Raw genomic sequence first — 22,313 nt, 5'->3', positions numbered from 1 at the left:
CTAGTATTTTATTTGCAAGAATGCTGTGCTTTTGAGTGCCCTATCTGTGAAATTCAGTTACTAACAAAAGTGGATTGTGATTATTATATCATACATCTCCCTGAAATTCTGACAAGGCACGTCTGATCACTAATTTTGCTTGTGTCGATGAGGTGATTTATGCCAGAATTCCCAAGCGAGATTTAATAACGTTACATCACTCTGAGGTTGCACCTGTTGTGGGGAAAACTCAAACTATCTGTTGTGCAGCTCCATGAGCAAGTCTCAGCCTGGTACCAACTCAGAGAGCTTCCTTTACCCATTACCGTCTCCTCCCTCCAAGGTGCTTACATCGCCCACCACTTATCAATCAGTCTTGAACTTTGACCACCCCATATCTCCATCACCACTAGCAACATTATCCCGGACAATGGTCCAACTTCATCCCTGAGCCCTGATTACTGGCCCTTCTTCCTGTGAATCTACAGTCAACGTCACAGGCTGACCTAATTATTTGTTTCTGTTGCTGTGAAATAGCACAGCCTGTAAAAACAAATTCATCAACTCTGCTCAGTAGTCCCTGATGTCTCAGGACTTGGAAGCTACTTATTTTTGTTGTGGCAGACCCATGATCAAAATACCTTTCCTTGAAATGTGCTTCCTTCAACCCAGCCTTCCATTTTGTCATATTCTCTACCCTGAATTCACAATGATCTCTCCATGTGATCTATCTGGCAATCTTTGGCATTTACATCTATTAATTTTTGGTTATCTTCAAGCATCTATTGCCCTTTAAAATAAATTTGTGAATTCTGCTTCAAATTATATTTGTGGCAGATTCTAATATTTCAACACATTCTAACTTTAAGGATCGTCTTTCTCAACTTTCAGAGAATCCAAGAATGAAAATTGTTACGGAAATTTGGCCCAGCATCTTTATGCCAGCACCTAGTAGAGCAACCCCTTTAGTCTAATTGCCACACTGTTTTCTCCAATGTGCTGGATAATATTACCACTCCACTTCTCCTTTGAAAGCCCTGCGAGTTGTTTTCAATTTTTTTTAAAAGGCGCAAAGTGCTGGAGTAACTCAGTGGGTCAGGCAGCATTTCTGGAGAACCCATGGTTAAGTGTTTTCACCATGTTCTACAGGTTGCATCACGGCCTGGTTCAGCAACTCGAATGTACAGGAGGGATCACAAAATGTGGTGAACACTGCTCAATCCATCACAAATACTGACCTCCACACCATTGAAAGGATCTACAGGAGGCGTTGCCTGGAAAAGGCAGCCAGCATCATCAAGGACTGACACACCACACTGGCTATGCTCTTATTTCACTCCAGCCATCAGAAAGAAGGTGCAGAAGCTGGAAAACTGCAACATCTAGGTTCAGGAACAACTTCTTCCCAACAACCATTAGGCTATTGAATGCTACAAACTCCAGGTAAAGTGCTGAAATAAGAACCACTTTGATTGCACCAGGGTCTTTGGACTTTGTTTTGTTGTTTGCCCAACTTGTATTTTTTAATTTATTAAACTTATTTTATGGTTGTTTATTATATAATCTATTGAGTTCTGTGTTTTTCAACCCTGCTGTACTGCTGCAAGTAAGAATTTGATTGTTTCTTTTCAGTACTTATGACAATAAAACACTCTTGACTATTTTCTGCATGAGCATAACTTTTGTATCTTTTGATGAAAGTACTGTATTTACTGTGTCCTAGTCTATGTTCCATCGGCAGCTTTCCATCTAAACCAGTACAGGTCTTATTTAGGTCAGTATAGGACAGCTTCCCAGCTGCTATCAGGCAACTGAATCATCCTAACAACTAGAGAGTGGTTCTGAGCTACTATCTACCTCATTAGAGACCCTTGGACTTTTGTTATTTGGATTTACTGGGTTTTATATTGCACTAAACATTCCCTTTATCATGTATCTGTGGATGGCTCAATTGTAATCTCGTATAGTCCTTCCACTGATTGGTTAACACGTAACAAAAGCTTTTCACTGTTACAAGCACCATAAACGAAACTAAACTAAACTTAAATGTATTTCTTCCTTATTATTATAGAAACATAGAAACATAGAAATTAGGTGCAGGAGTAGGCCATTCGGCCCTTCAAGCCTGCACCGCCATTCAATATGATCATGGCTGATCATCCAACTCAGTATCCCGTACCTGCCTTCTCTCCATACCCTCTGATCCCCTTAGCCACAAGGGCCACATCTAACTCCCTCTTAAATATAGCCAATGAACTGGCCTCTACTACCATCTGTGGCAGAGAGTTCCAGAGATTCACCACTCTGTGTGTGAAAAAAGTTCTTCTCATCTCGGTTTTAAAGGATTTCCCCCTTATCCTTAAGCTGTGACCCCTTGTCCTGGACTTCCCTAACATCGGGAACAATCTTCCTGCATCTAGCCTGTCCAACCCCTTAAGAATTTGTAAGTTTCTATAAGATCCCCTCTCAATCTCCTAAATTCTAGAGAGTATAAACCAAGTCTATCCAGACTTTCTTCATAAGACAGTCCTGACATCCCAGGTATCAGTCTGGTGAACCGTCTCTGCACTCCCTCTATGGCAATAATGTCCTTCCTCAGATTTGGAGGCCAAAACTGTACGCAATACTCCAGGTGTGGTCTCACCAAGACCCTGTATAACTGCAGTAAAACCTCCCTGCTCCTATACTCAAATCCTTTTGCTATGAAAGCTAACATACCATTTGCATTCTTCACTGCCTGCTGCACCTGCATGCCTACTTTCAATGACTGGTGTACCATGACACCCAGGTCTCGCTGCATCTCCCCTTTTCCTAGTCGGCCACCATTGAGATAATAGTCTGCTTTCCTGTTTTTGCCACCAAAATCGATAACCTCACATTTATCCACATTATACTGCATCTGCCAAACATTTGCCCACTCACCCAGCCTATCCAAGTCACCTTGCAGTCTCCTAGCATCCTCCTCACAGCTAACACTGCCCCCCAGCTTAGTGTCATCCGCAAACTTGGAGATATTGCCTTCAATTCCCTCATCCAGATCATTAATATATATTGTAAATAGCTGGGGTCCCAGCACTGAGCCTTGTGGTACCCCACTAGTCACTGCCTGCTATTGTGAAAAGCACCCGTTTACTCCTACTCTTTTGCTTCCTGTTTGCTAGCCAGTTCTCTATCCACATCAATACTGAACCCCCAATGCCGTGTGCTTTAAGTTTGTATACTAATCTCTTATGTGGGACCTTGTCGAAAACCTTCTGGAAGTCCAGATACACCACATCCACTGGTTCTCCCCTATCCACGCTACTAGTTACATCCTCGAAAAACTCTATAAGATTCGTCAGACATGATTTATCTTTCGTAAATCCATGCTGACTTTGTCCAATGATTTCACCACTTTCCAAATGTGCTGCTATCCCATCTTTAATAACTGACTCTAGCAGTTTCCCCACTACAGATGTTAGACTAACTGGTCTGTAATTCCCCGTTTTCTCTCTCCCTCCCTTCTTAAAAAGTGGGGTTACGTTTGCTACCCGCCAATCTTCAGGAACTACTCCAGAATCTAAAGAGTTTTGAAAGATTATTACTAATGCATCCATTATTTCTGGAGCTACTTCCTTAAGTACTCTGGGATGCAGCCCATCTGGCCCTGGGGATTTATCAGCCTTTAATCCATTCAATTTACCCGACACCACTTCCCGGCTAACCTGGATTTCACTCAATTCATCCAACTCCTTTGACCCGCGGTCCCCTGCTATTTCCGGCAGATTATTTATGTCTTCCTTAGTGAAGACGGAACCAAAGTAGTTATTCAATTGGTCTGCCATATCCTTGTTCCCCATGATCAACTCACCTGTTTCTGACTGCAAGGGACCTACATTTGTTTTAACTAATCTCTTTCTTTTCACATGTCTATAAAAACGTTTGCAGTCAGTTTTTATGTTCCCTGCCAGTTTTCTTTCATAATCTATTTTTCCTTTCCTAATTAAGCCCTTTGTCCTCCTCTGCTGGTCTCTGAATTTCTCCCAGTCCTCCTTTATGCTGCTTTTTCTGGCTTATTTGTACGCATCATCCTTCGCTTTGATACTATCCCTGATTTCCCTTGTTATCCACGGATGTACTACCTTCCCTGATTTATTCTTTTGCCAAACTGGGATGAACAATTTTTGCAGTTCATCCATGCAGTCTTTAAATGTCTTCCATTGCATATCCACCGTCAACCCTTTTAGAATTAATTGCCAGTCAATCTTGGCCAATTCACGTCTCATACCCTCAAAGTTACCTTTCTTTAAGTTCAGAACCATTGTTTCTGAATTGACAATGTCACTCTCCATCCTAATGAAGAACTCAACCATATTATGGTCACTCTTGCCCAAGGGGGCAGGTACAACAAGACTGCTAACTAACCCTTCCTCATTACTCAATACCCAGTCTAAAATAACCTGCTCTCTCGTTGGTTCCTCTACATGTTGATTTAGATAACTATCCCGCATACATTCCAAGAAATCCTCTTCCTCAGCACCCCTGCCAATTTGATTCACCCAATCTATATGTAGATTGAAGTCACCCATTATAACCGTTTTGCCTTTGTCGCACGCATTTCTAATTTCCTGTTTGATACCATCTCCAACTTCACTACTACTGTTAGGTGGCCTGTACACAACACCCACCAGCGTTTTCTGCCCCTTAGTGTTTCGCAGCTCTACCCATACCGATTCCACATCCTCCAAACTAATGTCCTTCCTTTCCATTGCGTTAATCTCTTCTCTAATCAGCAACGCTACCCCACCTCCTTTTCCTTTCTGTCTATCCCTCCTGAATATTGAATATCCCTGGATGTTCAGCTCCCAGCCTTGGTCACCCTGGAGCCATGTTTCCGTGATCCCAACTATATCATAGTCATTAATAGCTATCTGCACATTCAACTCATCCACCTTATTACGAATGCTCCTTGCATTAAGACACAAAGCCTTCAGGCTTGTTTTTACAACACTCTTACCTCATATACAATTATGTTGAAAAGTGGCCCTTTTTGATTTTTTGCCCTGGTTTTGTCTGCCTGCCACTTTTACTTTTCACCTTGCTACCTATTGCTTCTACCCTCATTTTACACCCCTCTGTCTCTACGCTCACACATTTAAGAAACCCTTTCCCTTTAACTCCATCCTCCACTATCCCATTCGACACCCCACCCCCCTTATTCAGTTTAAAACCACCCGTGTAGCAGTGGCAAACCTGCCTGCCAGAATGCTGGTCCCACACCTGTTAAGATGCAATCCGTCCCTTTTGTACAGATCCCCCTTACCCCAAAACAGATCCCAGTGATCTAAGAATCTAAATCCCTGCCCCGTGCACCAGTTCCTCAGCCACACGTTCAGGTCCCGTATCTCCCTGTTCCTGCTCTCGCCAGCACGAGGAACTGGAAGCAAACCGGAGATAACAACCCTGGAGGTCCTGCTTTTCAGCATTTTTCTGAGCTCTCTGAAGTCACGCTGCAGAATATTCATCCCCTTCTTTCCAACATCGTTTGTGCCGACATGCACTACCACTTCCAGATGTTCACCTTCGCCCTTGAGGATTTTCTGCACTCTGTCCGTGACATCCTGGATCCTGGCACCAGGAAGGCAGCACACCATCCTCGCATCTCGTCTGTTGCCGCAGAAACCCCTGTCCGTACCTCTCACAATGGAGTCTCCCACTACAATGGCCTTGCCTGCCTTAGGCCTTTTTCGTTTTGGCTTAACAGCCCTATTCGCATCGCAAGCCAAATGTTACTATGCCTTGGTGACTACTGGAAATAATCATAATCGTAATTGTAATGTATTAGCCAAGTATGTTTTGCAACATACGAGGAATTTTGTTTGCTATACAGTCATATCAAAAAAACAACAAGACACAAAACTACATAAAAATTTGACATAAACATCCACCATAGCGGCTCCTCCCCATTCCTCACTGTGATGGAAGGCAATAAAGTCTTATCTTCTTTCTTCCTTTTCTCTCGTGGTCGGGGGAGTCGAACCATCCGCAGTCGGGGTGATTGAAGCTCCCGCAGACAGCGATTGAAGCTCCCGCGTCGGGGCGATTGAAGCTCCCGCGTCGGGGCGCTCGAACGTCCCATGGCTTGGAGCTCCCGAAGTCGGTCTCTAACCAGAGACAGCTAGCTCTGCAGGCCCCCGCAGTTAGAGCTCCGAGATCCACAGGTCCCGAGATCCCAGCAAAGAGGCCGCCGGCTCCACGATGTTAGGTCGCAGTGCAACACGGAGATACAACATAGAAAAAGATGCATCTCCGTCGAGGAAAAAGATAAAAAATGTTTCCCCCACACCACCATATAATACAAAACTAAAGAAAATCTAAAAAATGCAAACTAAAAACATAAAGAAGGAATAATACTTAAATTATTGCAATTTAAATCTTCTGTTCTTAGATTCCCCTGTTCCAAACCAGGCTACAGTCTCTATAAGTAGCATTCCGTACTGCAGCAATAACTTAATGAACCTACGTATGTCCAGGCTTTATATTTCTAGTTTATCTCTTCAGAGGTGTGATACTCGACAGAAACAGTTACTGCATTTTGACACCGCCCATGTGCTAATTTCACAGCACTCCCCTGCTTTTTTTTACTATGAAGTTATCAACTGCCCACCCCTTTTTAAGTTTCACCTGCAAGTGCTCCATATGAGATTCTGCTGGCCTTCTTTATTTGCAACAATACCAATTAGATTTGCTGCTTTCCCTGTTTAAACTTACAAGTTCCAATATCACCCTTCACCCTGAACTCTAATTTGCCCATCCAGCTGGCAATACCTCTTTCTGGGAACTGGTGACTTTCAATTATCGCACCACTTTGGTATTATCAGGCGTAAAATGTTTCAGCATCTGTTTTTGTCTTGATGCAACAAAGTGTTAACCACATCACATTCTATAAAGCACAAAGTACTGGAGGAACTCAGCGAGTCAGGCAGCATCTGTAGTGGAGCTTTGTGTTTCGGTCAAAATTCCAGCAACTGCTTCTGCACTTTCCTGTGTCTCGCATTGTTAAAACAACTTTCGGCGTAAAAAAAAAAAAGGTTATGGTCATTAAGAACTGAACGGAGGGAAAACAAAACATGAACGAACATGAGAAAATAATGCAAATGATGCAAATCGGAATGGTAATGGAAAAAGCTGGAGGCATTCCGCGTCTATGGAAAAAAGCAGCGGGCTTGTCAGAAACTTCCTTCAGAAACCAAAACATTTACCCTCTCCACAAACGCTGACCGACTTGCCGAGTGTTGTCGGCTTATTTTAACTTATTAAAGTATTTTTTCAGGTGATTAGCTGGGGGGTTTGAGTTCTAATAAGTACAACGTGTATTTCAGTTTTGACGTTACTTTTTAAGCGTTCCCAATAAATATTTTGGTTATCTTCTGTTCTTTCTGAAATGTTACTGTGCATGGCAATTTTTTTTTAATGTAACAGTGGCTCACATTAAGATGAACCCTGCTAAATGCAGGAGTCGTTAGCAGTAAAGTTTAAGTTGTAATGTTTAACCAAGCTAAAAGCTAAAACCTTCAAGGCTAAAAATGAGCAACATGAGTAATAATTTAACATTTGTCTGAAGAAGGGTTTCGGCCCGAAACGTTGCCTATTTCCTTCGCTCCATAGATGCTGCTGCACCCGCTGAGTTTCTCCAGCATTTTTGTGTATCTATAATTTAACATGGAAAGGTTTTCATTGCCAGGCTATTATATTCCATTAAAAATGAAACAAAGTGCTGGAAAAACTCAGCGGGTCAAGCAGCAGCCCTGGAGAATATGGATAGGGTACATTTGGGGTGGGTACCCTTCTTCAGACTCCATTGTTCCCTGGCCTTCCTTCGCTCCCTTATCCTCAGGCAATGATGGTCCAGTTTTCTATGGTCATGATAGAGTCTGTCCTCACCTTCTCCATCATGGTCCAGTTTGGCTCAGCCACCAAGCATGACATCCGGAGTCTGCAGCGCATTGTGCGATCAGCTGTTGGCTGCAACCTTCCCCCCAATGACGAACTGTACACTGCAAGGGCCAGGAAGCGAGCGGGTAAGATCATCTCTGACCCCTCTCATCATGGCCACAAACTCTTTGAATCACTTCCCTCTGGGAGGCAACTCTGGACTGTCAAAGCTGCCACAGCCAGACATAAAATCACCATTTTTATTTCCACGAGCAGTAGCTCTACTCAACAGCCAAAATTCTGCACTCCTTTTGCTCTGGTTTTTTATTTTATTCTTCACAAGTTTAAATTATAATGTTTTATTTTTAAACGTCTACTGTATATCATGTTGTTATCCTTGCGAGCAAAGCACCAAGGTAAATTCCTTGTCTGTATACAAACTTGTCTAATAAAATGTATTCAATTCAATTCAATATTCAATTCAATTCACTTGGGTGCTGAGCGAATGAACGCCGAAGGATTGCAGATGTTCCCAATCAGGATACTTAGCACTTGGGAAACCAAGCGGGAGGCTTTCATTATAATCTAATGCAAGATATGCACAGCTTGTTTGCAGCCAGGCGCTTCTTAGATCAGGTTTACTCCTCCTCAGTTTACTCCTAGTTACATCTATACTGACCGACAACTGATACAATGCATCAAAAAGTTTCCCGATAGACAGAAATCTTCGTCTTGAATATAACACTGTTCTGTGATTTGTGACTGTATGTTATAAATAGTAAGGAATGTTTTTATCCTATTAACGGCTAAACAAGTGCACCGTGCATGGATATTTAATTGGCTGTCCAGCAATTGAAAACTCCTGCAGTATTTGCTGGTCCAACCTGGTTATGATCTGATGTTGATGTTATTGGTGTTTGAAGCAGGGACACCTTACTTTCACCTATTAGATATTTGTTTAATATATGTCTTAACACAACAAATGTTTAATTAAGGAAAAAAATCGCTTGTGTCATAATTCTAGAGTGTTCTAACAATGTCTTCAAAAGGAAAAGTCAATTCTTGTTCTCTCCCCACAGTTGCTGTCTGACATGTGTACATCTCCCGCATTTTCTGTTTTTATTTCAAATTTCCATCGTCTGCTTTAAAAAAAATTCAAGCGGCCTATTTCTCTGGATAACTGAGAGCAGAACAAAATCTTCCTTCCTGCCCTTCTTATTTGACTATATTTGATTTTGTTTGGCTATGGAATTAAACGTCAAATTCCAATTAAGACAAGGATAACACAGTTTTGTTGTCAGTGCTTTTTTTAAAAGTTAAAATATTTCATAGAAATTCTAAATTAAGCTTAAAATATACAAAGTGCTGGGATAACTCAGCAAGTCAGGCAGCGTCTCCGGATGACATGGATAGGCGATGTTTCAGGTCAGGAAATCCGACGAAGTGTCTCCCCTACTTCTACTGTAGTCTGAAGAAGCGTCCCATCCAAAACGTCGTCTATCAATTTCCTCCGGAGATGCCGGCTGACCGCTGAGTTACTTTTGCACTTTGCGCTTTTTGGTTTGTAAGTCAGCAAATACGGTTCCTGTATCTCAAAATTAAGCTTGCTTGACAATTTATGTATATGTCCTAATGACGCTTGCATATCTCCATGAAACACCTCTCTATTTCAACACATATAAATTCACAGCGCTGCAGTTTTGTTTTAGTACCGAAGCACATTTGAAACGAAATATATTTTATTTGTTACACATTAATACCGGGCATGGTTAATTTGCCCAGTTTTCGTAAAAATGCAAATAGATCTCAATGTTCACATTAAACATCAGCACTTTACAGTTCCAAATCGGCCAGGTTAATCCTCTTAATGATACCATCAATAAACGAATGCAGTGTGATATAGCAAATGTCACTTGCACCGAAATCATATACTGAAATATATCACATATGGCCACCCTTTACAATAACAAACGCCATGTGCTTGGTGCATTGTTCAATTGATTAAAGTCGTTTTCGTGGAATACAACAGAATGAATTGTTCATTTAACAGTTCTTATTATTTAATTTGTAATTTGAAATGGTCTCGTGCTTCTTAGATAGGTTTTTGAAGTAATATTGCAGTCCACGCGGCGCAGGTTAAGCGGCAGGGGTATAATTAAGGACCTTCAGTTTGTTTATCAGTTCGCCGGTGGAGTATTTAATAATACCCCCGGCCTTGAGAAAGCAAGTCTGACCTCACGAGAAACCCCGAGCCGATCGATTTTCTGCTTTCATAAGACTTTGTCTCGGTGGATGTAACCGGATCTGTAAAACGTGGGAGAGATGCAGCATTGAGCATTTTTCCCTATTAAGCCATTCAAGCAGGTTTGATATCCTTGATCAACTGCGAATTCTCGCATTGCGGTCTTTGGAAATTTTGATATTTTAATCCCCATACTTTCCCGGTGAAATTTAGCCCAACATATAGTATTGTCTACGTTGCCATTAATTACATGGGACATAAATAGTTATGCGTTGGTCTGTCCTGAAAAGAACCGAAGTTTAGTGATTTGCACTAAGTTCCTGACATTTAAACACATTAGTCCGCACTGAGCCTCTCCAAGAATCAGAATGTATGCAGCATGTTCTTGCACGGGTACCCTATTCACCATTGGGTGAATGATTAGTCAAATAAATGTACTCCACCCACCCAAAGCACCGACCAATCTTTATGTTGTAATAGAACAGGCCAGTTTTTGGAAGGTCATTCATTTGTGAGTACTTGAATAATGGATAGGAGCTAGAAAGTTCGAAGTTGGGATATTCGGGTCTCTTAGACGACAGCACTTCCCATTTGTAGACTGTGATTTATCGAGGTCACGAGTGCTGCCACTTCTGACAGGTCGATGCGATGACACCTCTTGGTCCCGTTACGCCACAGAGATGTGATTGGGGTCAATTTCTTTCCTGTAGAGTCTCTACGATCCTGATCGCAGAAGAAACACCCAGATACGAAAAATAAGGCCTCGGTTCGTTCTGCTGCCGATAGGATCTCTGCAATGTTTACAAAATCAATCAATTCTACAATTAATCTTCAGGAGCATCTGCAGTTCCTTCCTACACAATCTTTAGGAGGTGCTCGTTTCAAAACGCACCTGCACAAACAGGGTGGTTGGGGGTGGGGGGGAGGGGGAGGGATTTGTTTTCCAATTTTCAGAGATGTCTTATTTAGTTCTTTAAATAAAGTATTTTGCAAAACAATGCAAGACCATGTAAATATAGAAAATCTCTCTTCAACCTCATATTTGTGTTTTTGTATGTGTTTTGCAGTATGTGCAAATGCTTCCTGCAAGAAAACATTCCTACAAGGAATACATGCAGCATTGAAGGGGAGCCTCGAATCCGTTATAAAAAATCTTAATTTATCTGGTTTCACTGACTGCATCAAACGAATTCGACTAATTCTCAGTCTAGCCTTGGGCATTCTAGGGCCATAAGACGGCAATAAAAGAGCATAAGAAATTCTGCAAGATGAACAACAACCCAAAACTGGATTTTGGCCAAGTAAGTAAACAGCGAGGGGTTAAATGAATTGCAAAGAAAATCAGGGTTTAAACACTGGTGAATTTGGTCTAATCTAATTTCAAATTCGTAATTTTTGACTGTATTTAAATTCGGATAATTTACGCAAACAGAATAATTAACTAAAAAAAAATATTTTCGGAAATAAAATACACGGAAGTGTACATCCGATAATATCATGGTACGTTTTAGGAACAAATTGATATCATATACATAATTGTACAGTTGAAAATTGAAAAATGGAAGACTTGAGAATTGAAAGGGGTATAATGTTATACCATGTATATTTTGTCTATGTTTTATCTTAAAGCTAAAGTGCCTCAGTCATTTCATTTATTAGTTGTGGTAGCTGTATTTATTGCACGTTATTCAAAACCCCGTGTATTTCTCGAGGTCAGATATTAAAAAGAACGACAGCAGTAGTACTTCACCTCTTCGTTAACCGAATGAGCTGTTTAATTAGTGTTTGTTTTAACAGCGATTGATTGAAGGCTTCCCACACAAATCCCAGTTTACATGGGATATACCACTGAGCGCCCGATAAAACCTCAGGATGCTGATCAAATGATCGGGCTCTAGAAGTGAATGTAAAGGAACAGAAATGTTTCAACGTGTCCACAATAGGAATGGAAGGAGTGACTCTCCTTGGCGCCCCCACTGACGTATGGACACGGTTGTCAGTGTTTGTCACTCCCATCCCCGAATGGTTAGACCCACATAGACCAAATACTTCCTCTTTAAAGGTGATAGTAGGGGAGGTGGGGTTTCTTTTCTCGACAAAGGAAGTCTTTTTGAGCATGTTTTTTTTTTCCTGATATTTAACGAATTTGTACAGGAAGACCTTTTCACTTGAGGTTCATTTCAATTTTCCAGAGGTATCATGTCTACTGGATCTCCCAGTGACACCGAGGAGTTTCAGGAAATGGAATTACAGGGGCTTCATCTTAAGTGTAACGGGTTGAAACACGAGTCGAACGAGGCGGAATTCTATCTCTCTGCTGAAGACACTGACGAGTCGAGCTCTGAATGCGGCTCCAAGAGGAAGAGGCGAGGGTCTGTGAGGAGAAAGCAACTGGCCAGGCTGGGCAAAGAGGGCAAGCAATCACAGAGAAACGCCGCCAACGCCCGGGAGAGAGCCAGGATGCGCGTCCTGAGCAAAGCCTTCTCCAGGTTAAAGACCAGCCTGCCCTGGGTTCCCTCGGACACCAAACTGTCCAAGCTTGACACCCTCAGACTGGCAGCTAGCTACATCGCACATTTAAGGCAAATCTTAGCAAATGATAAATACGAAAATGGATACGTTCATCCGGTAAATCTGGTAAGATCTGCTGATAGTTCACAACTCGATAACATGAGAAAAACAAAGTCTACCAGGGGATCTAGGCACATGGTGTAATTGGCATTGATAATGGAGTATTATACTGCATTCATATGTTCTTTACCCCCCTAAAAATTCTGCTATAACGTAATCGTTTAAAATGTTTACTAAGGGAACATGTTAAATCAGTATCACAAAATTCTTAGTGTGGGAAGGAACTGCAGATACTGGTTTAAATCGATGATAGATTAGAAAAGCTAGAGTAAGTCAGCAGGTCAAACAGCATCCCTGGATATCACCTATTACTTTTATCCAGAGATGCTCCCTGACCTGCTCAGTTACTCCAGCTTTTTTTTGTCGATCTTCACTAAATTCTTGTTGCGCTCCAGTAGAGATTTCGTACATGAAAGTATACACACTATAATCCAGTAAACCAATGTAATTATCTTAATAGACCTGGCGTTAATTAATAAATACGATCTCGCCTTTTGCGCCTTAAAATTGTGTGCTACCGTGAATTGTGTGGTACCTCTGACTATTAGTCCAACTGATGGCAAACTTAGAATACACACAGGTGCATCTTCAACATTTGCACGTCGTTTAAAAAAAAACCCCCGTAAAGTACAAGCTCCCGTTAAATACAATTCTCGACATTTTTGCAAAGACTTCACACAGCCAATGTTTTGGGAGAAGAGTGATTATGGAAAATTAAAAGCTATTGCGGCAATGTTAAGAAAGAAATTTGAGCTCCTTCACATAAATACTTTCCTATAAAATTCGCGAACTACAAAACCAGGCCGGTTCATATTTAAACGTTCAGTTACCCTTGGAAGTATTGTTCATTGTCACCAATTAAATAGTAATTCCTTCTATGGCGAAATCTGAATAAAAGAGCAGTCTTCAATCTTAAAAAAAATTGTGAATAAGGTGAAATCAATGATCCTTTAAAACAAACCGAAGACTTCTCTCCCTGGATCGGTAGATCCTACTTGCTATCAAATCCGAAATGGCAAACATAAATCACAATTAATCAAATAAGTTAATATATCTTACGGTATTAATATCAAGATAACTTTCTATGGTTACAGTTAACACAACTTTTAACCTGACTCTGAATCTTCATTTGTACTGACGATTCAGAAACATATTTCAAATAAGGTCTATTTAATCTTCCTTTTATTTCTGCAAAACGCAAACGAGCTACTAACGTCACAAATGTCAACATGCCGGATAAATCAATGGAAGTGGCATTATAATCTGCGTATGGAACTGCGCGGTGCTAGCTCCGTTTGTCTCTAAGCTTGTTTACGGAGCTACACGCCAACTGGTCGACTCAAAACAGTTTTAAGATATCCTCTGGAAAAATAGGATAAATTGAGCTTTATATGCAGAACTCTTTAGATCTGCTGCTTCTGAATACCTATTATGATTTTGCAAAGTGCTTTACCCTACAGCAGTAAGTGGACTGCATTTCTGGAATGCTTTGTCTGAATCTTACATTGAATCTATGCCCATTAAAAGATCGGTGTTTTTTTTGTATTTAAATTCCTTCAGAATGGTCAACAACAAACCCAGCTAATTACCTAACAAGTTCATGCTAAGGTTCAAAATAAAGATAATATAAGCCTGATATTCGTTAAACCTATATGGTCCATTTTCCCTTCAGGACAAACTAATGTATACAAACATACACAAACTGATTGTTCAAGCTGCATTTGAATTTTGACTGATTGCTTGTTTAAATGTAATTGTTTTAGCATTCAGGAAAAAATGCGGGTTAGGATGAATATTGCAATGGGCTTTCTTCAGTGTTGGTCCAGATAATAACAAACCATCAGTCTCCAATCCGGCACTTTATTAAAAGAGATCACAAGGCTGTTCTTTGCTATTCAGTCACTAATTCACACCTTATATTAAAAATAGATCATACTGCACCTTGGTACGCGTGACAATAAATTAAACTGAAATTGAAAATGCCATATCATGTAGATTTATCGAGTAACAATCTGTGTTTGGTGGATCTTACATTATTTGAGAATGAAATTCAGTTCAAAATTTGAGGTAAGATCTTAAGAAGAAATCTAGATTTCCTATTTCGTAGAACCAATTCGGGGCAATGTCTCATCATCTCAATAAAATATTATTACTCTAACTACTTTGTTTCAAATTTCAGACCTGGCCATTTGTGGTCTCAGGAAGATCCGAAGTAGATAGCAAAGATCTCTCTACCACCTCTAGATTGTGTGGGACAACAGCTTAACAAAATAAGCTTAACTCCACCATCAGCAGCTAAAGTTTGGCCAAACTGATCATGCGGATGCTCCATGGAAATGATGGAGGGTGGCATCACTACTTCGTTTTCTTAAAATAAATGCGTTTTGACTGCACGCTTTGCAGGACAAAGCTATTGTTTGTTTAAAAGTAATTGTTTTAGGATGAGGAAAGTTACAATGCACTGTACGCCTGCCTCATCCGACCGCCCAGAACATTGTCCAGTCCTGTTGCATTTATGGATGACCTTTTTCACACACAGCATAGATTAAGATACCAGGAAGCTGTACTCCACGCACTGAAAGTACATTCAACATTCTTTTTAAAGTTGAAGACTTAGCAGTATTAACCAACGATATATAAATTGTGAAATAATGACAATACCTAGGAGAATGAAGTCTTGCTTAATGTATAGTAGTTGTATAGTTGTTTAACAATGTATAGTGGTTATTTTTGTATTCTTGTATATTACAGCTTGGATGAAGGCACCACTGTTGCCTGCAGTATTTTGTTAGAAATTGGTATTTTGAGTAGTGCTCAAGCACATAACCTTATATTGTATAGTTATGGTTTACTCTTTAAAATGTACAGTTATTTTGTATAAAAAAGTTTTCGTTGTTGTTTTATTTTTTTTAATTAATTTTATAAAAAGAAACAATAGCACTTTACATATTGTCCATCAAAAATTGCTTATCATGTAAGATTTACACATTAAACGCAATGGTTTGAATTTGTTTCCACAGAATCTCAAAACTCTAGACATTTAAACCTGTATATTGTGAGTTTCAGAGATGTAGCCTGTACATATTTGTTCTTACGCAGTTGGCACAGATTCAGGAATTAACTTTCAGCTTTGGAGCACAACTGAGGGACTTCACTGTCATTGAGTGTATGTGTGTGTGTGTGTGTGTGTTTTATGGACATTATATGGTGTAAATAATTAGTGCAAAAACAATGGTGTTGTGCTTGCATGGCACATTGTCCAACAGACCTACAGTACCAAAGGCGTCTTGGCCAGCATTTCACAAACTGACGAGGTTTTGCATCAAGGAGATCAGGCTCAGCAGCTGAGTAGAAATGTTACCACTTCCAAGTTTCCCACCAAGATACACATCATCCTTAGACACAAGTCATAGACTTTTCATTGCTGCTGAGTCAAAATCTTTGAACTCTCTACCAGACACACTGTGGGAGTATTTTCACCACTTGGACTGTTATTCTGCAAGATGAAGGTTGACTCTGTCCTTCTTAATGTTGTCTAAGGATATGCTTGAAATGTTTTCTTCTTTTGGTGCTAACCACAACCTGAGAAGATCTTGAAATTACTGCAGTGTGGAAAATCACCCACAGTCTATGCCCTAGCACTTATATTTTCTAATTTTTGCTGCATGAAGTAAGCAAATGTGTAAATGTGAACTCATCTCAACAGGATAGCAACACGTGTTAACTCTCTATTAAAGTAGGTGGAATAAACCACTACTAAAAATAGGGTTATAGTCAATAGTCAATTTAATTGTCATTTGGACCCTTGAGGTCCAAACGAAATGCCGTTTCTGCAGCCATACATTACAAACAAATAGACCACAGACACAACATAATTTACATTTTACATAAACATCCATCACATTGCTGTGATGGAAGGCCAAAAAGACTTATCTTATCTCTGCCACTGCACTCTCCCCCCCCCCCCCCCCCCCCCCCCCCCCCCAGAGTCAAAGTCAAAGCCCCCGGCTGGCGATGGCGATTGTCCCGCGGCCATTAAAGCCACGCCGGGTGATGCGAGGTCGCACACCGGGTCTTGGTGTTAGAGCCCCCGGCGTGCGCTCGCAGAGTCCCGCGGCCATTCCAAGCCGCGCGGGGCGGTGATGTTAGGCCCCACTCCAGGAGCTCTTCGACCCCGCCACTCGGGCGGGAGAAGTCGCCGTTGCAGGGGCCCAGAAAGGCGGTCTCCCTCCAGGGATCCGCGGGCTCCCGGTGCCGATGTCCGCAGACCCGCAGTAGCAGCCTCCTAATCTCCGGAGGTCGGGCCGCAGCAGCAGCAGCAGCAGCAGCAGCAGCAGCTCCTCCACCGCTCCCCCCGCTCCGGACTCGGCCAGCTCCATGACGGTGACGGTGAGTCGTCGGCACCAGAGTCCCCCGGTCTTCTTCTGTTGGAGGCCGCACCTCCTTGCAGCCCCAACGACAACGGAGACCGACAAGAAAAGGTCGGGTCTCCCGTGCAGGGAGAGATTTAAAAGTTGCCCCCTCCCTCCCACCCCACCCCCACCCCCCCACACACACACCCCAACATAAAATACATAGAAACATAGACAGAAAATAATAAAAACGCGGACGGGCTGCAGAGGCCGCTGCTGACCAGAGTCGCGCCGCCTACCGGATTAAAAGTAGCCTCCATGGCCAGTTGTCCCATTATTAATGTTTTAACATGTAAAAGGAACAAAATCATTAAAGTCATCTTTCACCAAGAGACTATGTCCCAATTCCATTCTATATTTTCAGATCTGTGGTTTGTTATTCAAGCCTGAATTAAACTAATACAATATTTAATTTTGAGGTATAAAACCCATTGTCAACTCTTACACTGCTGCTAATGCAATATCCCATAAAAATACTATCTCATCACAACTTATTTACAACACATCAGCATAAATAAGCTAGTTAAAATGTCAATACTTGTTACTTATTTTAATTTTAATCAATGTTAAAAAAAACATTATTTCACAATAGAATCATTAGTCAATCTCTTTTCAATGGTTCTGTATAGATAAACCTTAACCTGTTCACTAAGTTTTTTGTCACTATTGTCCATGACCAAGTATATTCGGGGGGTGGCACTGAACAGGTTAAATGTTGGTCACTAATTTCAGATAATAAGTATGCTTCTGAACTACAGTGTTTATTAGATTAACTGTTTAGTGGTAGTACATCACCTTATTTAACCACTGCATGGTATGCTGTTTGAAAAGCTGTTCCAAGGCCCTACATTGAATAGAATGACATAATATAGAAGAAGGATACAAATAATAATAAACAAGTACTATGAACAATTATAAAGCAGTAAAATATACACTTTCAGAAGAGAATGCACTTCACTGCATTGCAATTCATTATCCTAAGATATCAATGTATGCCCATAACTAATGCAATAGTGACTGTAAGATGTGCTTGATGGACATGGTGATTTTATGATTTGTCAAATATTTAATTTAAGAAGTGTTTCCTTTCCCTATTGGTATTCTGGGTTTATTACATAAAAAAGTGGTTAAGAAAATAATTATTAAGAATTAGTATTTCTAATATGTGACATCTTAGCTTGAAAGATCAATTGCCACAGACTTTGTAGATGCAAGACAATTGTTTTAATGGGCATGCAGGTAATTGCCTCAAGAAGAAAATCTTAATTTAATTGATCATAAATTTGACTGTAATCGAGAAATTAGTAGGAGGATAAGCAAATATTTATTCAATGGAGAAGGGGATAACAAATAAAGTATTAAACTATAATTTACAGCTCCTCAACTTGAACTGTTTAAAATAACAGGCTGGATATAATTGTCAGCAAAGACTGAATGGTGCCAGTAATTTGTGACACTTGCACTTTCCCAATGACTTTTGAGAACTTTTGCACAAATTCACATTGGAAAATCAGCCAAAACGTGCAGCAACCTTAGCCGAACATTTGTATCCATATAAACAGAGCAAACACTGTGTGGCTCCTCAACTGATCTTGTTAAACGATCATATGTATACAGATCTCTGTATTGCCTATATTAAAATCTTATAGCCCAAATACTATATCAAGTATTGATATTTTGCTGCTTTTTGCATTCTGTGCTGGGGTTTTTTCACAATGAACTGAACCATGTTTGTAGTTTTTTTCACATTTGCAATCATATAGTTGCCAGTTGATTCAATTTAAATGCAGTAAGCATGATTATAAATCGTTTTGCATTTTACTCGTGTTCTATAATTTGGGTGAAGTTGACAGATTTGCAATGGACAATAACATGGGTGCAGTGTACTCACCATCAGCAAGCCTCATATCCAGCGCGTGACAAAAAAATTCTTCTTTCAGTCCTGATAACCCATGGCATATAACTCCTAAAATATGTATTTTTGGTCACACAATATTACACTTTTAGGTATTTAAATTCAACCATTGCATCACTATGCCAAGAAAGCAGTAGTTAAAAATATTATCCAACTATAAGCCATGTATCAGAATCAGAATCATATTCACACTTTATTTGCCAAGTATGTTTTGCAACATACGAGGAATTTCATTGGCCAGGTCAGTCATACAATTAAAAGTAACAGATCACTTCAAAAACACATTTTAACATAAACATCCACCACATTGTCCTACACATTCCTCACTGTGATGGAAGGTGAAATAAAGTTCAAGTCCTTCCCATAGTTCTTCCTCAGTCGTGGACCTCGAGCCCCCGTTGCCGGGATGATCTTGACTCCCGTAGCCGGCGGCGTTCAGGCCCACCGCATCGAGGGTATGTCAGCTCCCCCTCGCCGGGCGATCGAACCTCGCGTTGGGCCTGGTGAACCTTCCGCGGCGTTGGAGCTCCCGACTCGGCCTCACCCGAGACGCGATGGTCGCGGTGGGAGCGATCCCAGGCACGGGATCAACTCCGATGTTAAGTCCGTGCCCCACGATAGGGCTCAAAGTCAGTCCGAGGAGGTTTCCAGCTCAATCGATGGTCGGCCGTAGAGCCGGAGAATGTGATCCGAAAATTGATCACATCTCCGGGAAGATAAAAGGCTTGAAAAAAGGCTTGAAAAAAAGTTTCCCCTGATCCCCTCCCCCCTCCCCCCACATAAAACAAACTGAAGAACATTAAAACAAAACTTTTAACAAACTAAAAAATAACAAAAAGAATGAAAAGACGAACAGACAGCCGGCAGGGCTGCCATCTCCCCAGTGCCCCTGGTGGTCCAAATATGGTGGTACGCATCAGAGCTTCTGTTCTTTTGTGTTGGTCTTTGGTTGGACAGCTTTGTTTCCATGGTCAATAGGTCATGGGACTCAAATAGCAATCCAGAGACTTGAACACCTAAAGCAATTGATATTTTTGTGCACTGTAGAGAGTACAATAACATTTTTGAATGATATGCTTAACTGAAGCCTCTTTAACCTTTCTGATTGAATTAAAAATCTCATAGCATTATTTCAAAAAAAGCAAGGAATTTTTCAAAGTATTCTTGCCAATCAATAACACTAAAATACAGATTTTCTAGATATTATCGAATACATTTCAAATACCATACACGAAACGTAAAGTATTTTGAGATTTTCTGAAACTATGAATGATGCAATTTACAACCATGGATAGGAAAGGTTTAGAGAGCTATTAGCCAACCGTGGGCAGGTGGGACTAGTGTAGATGGGGCCCCTTGGTCAGCATAGGTAAGTTGGGTGAAGGGCCTGTTTCCATGATGTATGACTGATTTTATGCATTCTTCAATTCCAGACCTCGCAGTTTAGACTAAACCCTCTTAATACGTTGAGGAAATTACACATAGTTTTACTGACTCTGGTGCAGAGCAGCCTTGTACAGTTTGCATGAGTAATCCTGATCTTCCTGTGCTAGGCATTTTAATTTTCTCTACATCTCCCACTTTGGCCTATGCAAGAACGATATACACAAAGATGAAATACCTTTGTCCTGTGGCCTCCTGCAATGTTATGTTGAGGTCTTCTGTAAGCTTGGAGGCAGCACCTTATCTTCCATCGGACCACATTGAATCTTACCAGGCTTAATCATGAATTATCCAACTTTCGCTGTCCAAACCAAGTGGTCATTCTGCTTGAAGTTATCCATTTGTGGTATTGGTTGGGTTTTCTTTTCCTCTGTTAACACAGCCTCACTTGCAGTGCATATCCTATTGCAATGCATTTCACTACTTTCTACATTCCTTAGTTTGTATTCTCACACTCTTATTCTTCCTATCTACAATATGAATAGACTACAGAGAGGGGAAACTGAAGCATCCGGTAAAAACCCAAGTGGTCACAGGGAGAAAGTACAAACTCCATACTGACACCACCCATAGATGTATGGTAATCTAATCTCTTCTCTGTAAAGCAATTTGGCTTCAACGTGATTTGATTTAAAAGTGCTATATAAATAAAAATTACTTACTTACTTACTTACCACCCGTTGTGACAATCAAACTCAGGTCTCTGGCATTGTAAGGCAGCAACTCCACAGCTGTGCCACTGTGCAACCCTGTTATCCTCTACAGCTTATCCCCATGACAACTCTGGAAACTGATACCATATTCCCTTTGTTTTATCTATCCCTAACTGAAGATTCCTGTGTGGTGACCTCAATGGTTGGCGATCACCATTCAACTTGTCTTAAAGAGAACTATCCAGGCCGGGGAGATCTGTGTGGTATTATGCAATAATAGTGTAAGGCTGAGCAGAGGGGCACTAGGACCCTGTGTGCCAGAAGCCAGGCTCCAGTAACCGGATGTGTCTGGAACCCAGGGTGTGGGCAGTTAGAGAGAGGCCTGGGCTCCAACAGGAGGCTGTTGCAGTTGCTGCTGTTATTGTACAGAATAAAGGTATACTCTGTTTACGTCGTGGTACGAGCCTTATTACAAGCATAACCCGACATGGTGCCAGAACTGGGAGACTTGTAAGCAAGAAAATAAATAAAGAAGAAGAGGACGGTGTATCGTTTTGGCGGGAAATAGGAGACGAGCTGGCAGATATGGCGCAACCTACACCAACTGCTACGTTCACAATACAACCTCCAGAGCCATTCGATTTTACCAAGCCTCAAGAATGGGAGCGTTGGATCAGGAGATTCGACCGCTTCAGGCTTGCAAGCAATTTAAACGCGACGTCGGCAGAAAACCAGGTGAACACGCTAGTGTATTGCATGGGCGATGAAGCAGAAGATGTGCTAAAGGGGCTAACGCTAACTGCAGATGAGAGGAGGGTGTACACGGATGTCAAGGCAGGCTTTGATGCATTTTTTGTGCCTAAAAAGAATGTAATCTATGAAAGAGCCAAGTTCAATCAGCGTGTGCAACTGCCAGGAGAAACGGTGGATTCCTTCATCACTGCTCTATACGGATTAGCCGAACACTGCAACTATGGACAGTTACAGAACGAGCTGATCCGCGACAGGTTAGTGGTTGGGCTGAGAAACGTCTCATTGTCCGAAAAGCTACAGCTAGACAGAGACCTAACCCTTGAAACTGCTATAACAAAGACAAGGCAGTCTGAAGAAGTTAGACGACAGCG

The 22,313-nt window shown here is 41.1% G+C and overlaps 1 protein-coding gene across 1 annotated transcript; it reads left to right on the top strand.

Moving 5' to 3' along the window:
- The first annotated feature begins 11,289 nt into the window (after positions 1–11,289).
- On the top strand, positions 11,290–16,462 carry LOC129696501 (transcription factor 21). Its single transcript, XM_055634476.1, has 3 exons — positions 11,290–11,436; positions 12,328–12,772; positions 14,946–16,462. The coding sequence occupies exons 2-3, from the start codon at positions 12,335–12,337 to the stop codon at positions 15,030–15,032; spliced, it is 525 nt and encodes a 174-aa protein (XP_055490451.1). The 5' UTR covers positions 11,290–11,436; positions 12,328–12,334; the 3' UTR covers positions 15,033–16,462.
- The last annotated feature ends 5,851 nt before the right edge of the window (positions 16,463–22,313 follow it).

This window comes from Leucoraja erinacea, chromosome 4 (genome assembly GCF_028641065.1).
Source record: "Leucoraja erinacea ecotype New England chromosome 4, Leri_hhj_1, whole genome shotgun sequence".
Taxonomy (NCBI): domain Eukaryota; kingdom Metazoa; phylum Chordata; class Chondrichthyes; order Rajiformes; family Rajidae; genus Leucoraja; species Leucoraja erinaceus.
This window is presented reverse-complemented; position numbering and strand designations above follow the sequence as displayed.

Bases quoted from the DNA above. Each gene is read 5' to 3' on its own strand.
- LOC129696501 (XM_055634476.1), top strand. From the start codon at position 12,335: ATGTCTACTGGATCTCCCAGTGACACCGAGGAGTTTCAGGAAATGGAA. The intron at 12,773-14,945 runs GTAAGATCTGCT...TTCAAATTTCAG, and splicing joins ACGTTCATCCGGTAAATCTG to ACCTGGCCATTTGTGGTCTC.